A 5,000-nucleotide genomic window follows, 5' to 3' on the forward strand; every position below is an offset into this window, starting at 1 on the left:
TCAAAATTGTGTAGCTTCTCTCAGCTCACGTTTAGTTGAAGTGGGCAGTCATGTGGCCCTCCGATGGTTATGATGAAAAATGTGGCCCTCTTTATCATGAAAGTTGCCCATCCCTGCCTTAGACGTTTGGTCATCCTTTTTAATAAGATGCTGGCACAGAAGCGACAACTCCGGTGACATCTTCCTTAGGTTGTGCGAGTTCAAAGTTGTGAAGACTGGGGTGTTTCGACTGCCTGTTTTAGAATAGTCTTATGGTCTTTTAAAGCTTACGATTATTAAGCATAAACTATTGAGCATTGTATTATTATCATATATTTCTTTTTACTATCAATAATTAATGTTATTTCTATCACTGTGGCCTATCAATCAAATAAATCAATCTGCCATTTTCCATCTGCCCCCCCGGAAATAACAGATTAAGAAGGGCTTTTTTCTTCATGAAAGGAACACCAGTGTTTGTCTGACCAATGAGAATGGTTGAACAAGTTCAAATCTAACAACCGATCGACCAACCAACCTGAACTTTACAGCCCTAGTAAAGAAAGAGACGCTAGACAGACGGACTGGTAAGAAGACTAGGTAGGGGTCTGGGGACTATCGCTAGACAATGTGTGTGGTGGGGTATTGTGTATTTAGTTATGTACGAAGAATCTAATAAGAAACCTTAGTGGCCTGTTTTCTCTATTCCCTTTTCAGTATCAGTTTTTTTGTCTGTGCTCGTGGCGCTGTGGTTTGCATCATGGAAGCTGACATCAGCGTGAGAGTAAACAAACCAAAAAATTATCATGCCTCGATATAACCTCCTCGCCCCCCGGTAAAAACAAAAGAACACACACATCCACCCCAAACGGCCAATTGGATCGTGCTCCTGAGCATGTCCTCGCTCTGACTGCAGCCTCCGCTCCCTCACCCGTGCAAAGTTCACATTCTCACATCCGCAGTCGTCCCAAGACATTAGAGAAGACAGCAACATGTGCCATGACATATTAGGGTTGAACAGGGTTGAACAGTCTCCTGTAGCCCTCCCACCCAGGGGTTTGGAAGCGAGTATCTCACCATACAGAGCACTCACGCAGACAGACTCCGCTGCCTCGCTCAAACATCATGACGTCTGCAGACTGCAGATTCTGGTGTAGCCGTTTCAATAGCTGGCGTGAGATAGGGAGCCGCCACGGCCTTGGACTGCACATTGTGATGTCGTGCAGCACATGAAGGAATGGAGGCATGGTTAAGAGTGGGACCGGGAGGCTGGCCTCTGGCTCGCTGTGGTTTGGACGGTTATTGGCCTGCACAGCTTCCAAATCATTACTGTATTATAACTGTATGCAACAACAAAGCAATACATCTGTCAGCAAGACGGAACAAAAAGTTTCTTTAGTGGAAAGCATCCACCTTCAAGAATATATATATTCTTACGTGAACTCCCTGGTAAATGGAAGAATAGCAAACTGCTTATTGAAGAGATTGCAGACTAGAAGCAATGGGAGGCGTGAGAACAGAAAGACGAAATTCCTTTCCAATCTCTGTTTAATGTTTTCTTCCACTGGACACAATTGTGTGCTTGTTATTTTAACACCTTTCAGACAACATTCAGGCACAGCACATAAGGCCAACCAATGATAGCTTTTTAATCTCGGTCTGCATTCAAGAAAACAAAAAGTTGCCACCAAACAGTAGTTGAAGCCTTTGAACGGTCCACTTACAAACTTAAACTACTTGATCAATACTTGATCCTTATTGCTCAATAATGTTACTATGGTGTCGTTTTCAATAACAAGATACCTCTTCCTTTAAACAGGTCTGAGTCAAAGCACTGTGAATGAATGAATGAATGAATGAATGATGTTTTTTATTTCCGTGTCATTACAGGACACTGATATAACTACAGAAAGCGTGTATTACATACACAATCAAAAAACACTACACAATACATTTCATCCAGCACTGAATAAACACACTAAATATAAAGAGACATATTCCTCTTAGCCCACGCCTTTTCAATAAAGCCAGCAATCAAAAAAGTTATATATTGGAACAGCCAAGCTAACATACAGTATCTGCATCACACATATAATGAACTTATTTTACATCGACTTTCTTGAATAAACTTAATCTCAAACATTAATCCAACATTAAGAAAAGAAAATATGGACGTACCATCCGTGATCACACACGTTGGTTTACACACATCCATTATGAAGCACTGCATCTGACATGATGGGCACCACCATTGCTTGAGCACTTTTGCGACCTGCAGCGGAAACAGTCCATGTTTGGCACATTGAGGGTTGGAATAGAATGGCTGCCCGCAGTAGTCTATGGCCAAAACTAAATAATAAGTAAGCTAAGTAAACTAACCTAATAATTATACCGTACATGAACCCTGGTCATCTGGTGGCTGTCCTGTGTTTGACCCATTCCTCCGGCATCACCTCCTAACCCTACATCTGGCAGAGAGGGCTTTCTAGAAGAATGCCCTGAAGCCGAGCTCCTCCATGTGCCATGGCTGCCATTTGATTAAAAACTGTCAATACAAGTCATCAAGAGGATGTTTCCATGACAATGCAAAAACAATATGCTCAAAGTGCCACGGAAGAACATTTGAAAGTCAGCTGACTAAATCAATATGATTTGATGAAAGTCCCTAATATTTAATCCCGTTGGTAGCTGTGGTACAAGCTGTACAAACCACGGCAGGGTGCCCCGTTATTGGGAAAGAATGTTCTTGGGCGGCGTAAGCAGCCTCGGCTTCATCGAGGCCGCACTACATTATTTTCCAATAACGGGGGGACACCCTGTCGCGGTTTATTCCTCACGTATCACCACACTCTGGGCGGTACATGAGGAGCGACGCATGGAGCGGAGGGGGAGATGGCTGATGGTGTGGCTGATATGACAGCAACCTAAGCCGTTTACGCTAGGTAACTTTAAATTAGTGTTTAACAGGAGCTTTCGTGAGGAGGGTTATGCTTGGTACTATTTTGGTAAAACCGTTTATACGGGTAAATTAGATTAGTAATAGAGGCCGATGCCTTGTTGTGGTGATGCTTTGATGTTTTATTTTGTCTTTAATTCTCTGTTCCCGCTAGCTGTCGAATTACATGATGCAGGCCAGTTGAGCCACATGTCCATACCTTTGGCTATATTAGCATGCACTCTGATGATATCAACACACATACAGAATGAGATTATATTGAGATTCACTGGTTTACTGACTAAATATAGGCCATCCAATTTCACAGTGAAAGAGGCCTTTGGGCTTGTGTGCGAGTTGGTTGGTCTAAACCACTGCAGTGTGTCATTTTAATTATTTCTCTCTCAGGGCCAATGCCTTGGCATGACCTTCCCAATATGGAAGCCAATTCCAAGACGACTTTCCGTCTGTGCATCCCGATTCCTGCCGTTAGTACAAGCTCATCCCTCTGTGACTTTGTCTTGATCAGCATTTTTCTCATGCAATGACTTTCCATGCTTTATTGTGGATGTCTCTATAAATCACATTTGGATTGGTTTTGCAATTAATGTATTATCTTACTACCTGCCATTGGCATTTAAATTGATGTTGGGATGAAATTGTTTGTTTTACGGCACAAAACTTATTCGTAAAATTATTGCAGCTGTGTACTTCACCCATATGTAGTTAAGTAAAGGAACTACAGATGTACCGTTTTTTGTGTATGAACTGCATGTGTTATAAATTAAAACAAAACAGCATGAGAAACTTTAAATTGAGAGTCTATCTAGGTGGGGCTTTTCACGTATTTTCCAGCAATTTCCCAAACCTCAAACCCCAGGCAATTTATTTATTGGCTACATTGCAATTGAAGTTTGGTTTTGGGAAGAGAGTCACATTTGTTTACTGCCTAATTAGTCAAACTTTACATGAATATTTTATAAATGGGTTCTTTCTCACCATAAACAGTATTTAATCCTTTAATTGTTTGTATACCATGTGGTTCAACAAAATTACATTGTTATAGGATGTTGTGGTTTGGCATTAAAGTTCCTCTCGGCGGAATGTGTTTGATGACCGTGGTTCACGAAGGACCACTGACCCTTGATTGAGTCCGTTTGGTTCTCACCCTCTCTCTCCTCCGCTACAGCTCTGAAGAGGTCCTTCGAAGTGGAGGATGTGGACACCTCCTCCCACTCCCCCGGGTCCCGCCGGACCACCAACTCCCCCCACCGCAACGCCATGTCCCCGACCAGCATCTACTACCGCGAGCTGGGCACTGCCAGCTCCAGCGCCTCAAACAACAACAACCACAGTCTCACCCAGCCCCGCTCCATCATGGGCGGCGGGGGCTCCAAGACCCCCGAGCCGGTGTCCCGGCGCTCCGAGCTGTCCATCGACATCACCTCCTCCTCCTCCTGCAGCAACAAGCAGCTGGACAACGTCACCAGCCCGGGCTCGGTGCGCTACCTGGGGAACAGCACCCTGAAGCGGCCCGAGGTCCTGGGACACTCTAAGTCCTCCGACCTCTCCGGGGGCCACAAGCGGGAGGTAACCTTCGCCAAGGCGTCGCCCGGAGACCCCTTGGCAACGCGCCGCAACGACACCGGCGGCAACCACAACAACAACGGCAGCAACAACGGCCCCTCCTCCGCTCGGACCCCCGAGCAGAACCACCACGCCCGGGGCCCCGGCAGTGACACGCGCAAGCCCGAGATCACTGTTACCCGGGCCCCGCCGGCTGAGAACAACGGCCACCACCAGCCGCACCCCCCACACCCCCCACACCCTAACCCCCACCACAACACCATCGTCACCACCTTCCGCTGCTCCTCCCCCAGCCAGGCGGGCCGCAAGTCGCCCGTCCCCTCCGACAGTAAGTTATCGAACACTCTCACGTCTGTCCCCGTCTTGCTTTTGTTTGTGGGCTTGTGCGCTCTCACTTAATGGCTAGAAGGGAAGCATTGCCAGTCGGGAGGTTCAGGGTTCCATTCCCCTCTTCATGCAGGGATTGGAACTGCTCCGGGTCAAGCTCCAGGTTGAGCAA

General features: G+C 46.0%; 1 protein-coding gene across 3 annotated transcripts in view; it reads left to right on the plus strand.

Moving 5' to 3' along the window:
* septin9b (septin 9b) overlaps window positions 1-5,000 on the plus strand; it is a 69,364-nt gene that overhangs the window by 23,651 nt on the left and 40,713 nt on the right. For all 3 annotated transcript variants that reach the window (XM_030350905.1, XM_030350904.1, XM_030350903.1), the window contains exon 2: window positions 4,104-4,829. In XM_030350905.1, the coding sequence (XP_030206765.1) occupies window positions 4,104-4,829 (726 nt within the window). The remainder of the gene's footprint in view (window positions 1-4,103; window positions 4,830-5,000) is intronic.

Source organism: Gadus morhua, chromosome 3 (assembly GCF_902167405.1).
Source record: "Gadus morhua chromosome 3, gadMor3.0, whole genome shotgun sequence".
In the NCBI taxonomy this organism is placed as follows: Eukaryota; Metazoa; Chordata; class Actinopteri; order Gadiformes; family Gadidae; genus Gadus; species Gadus morhua.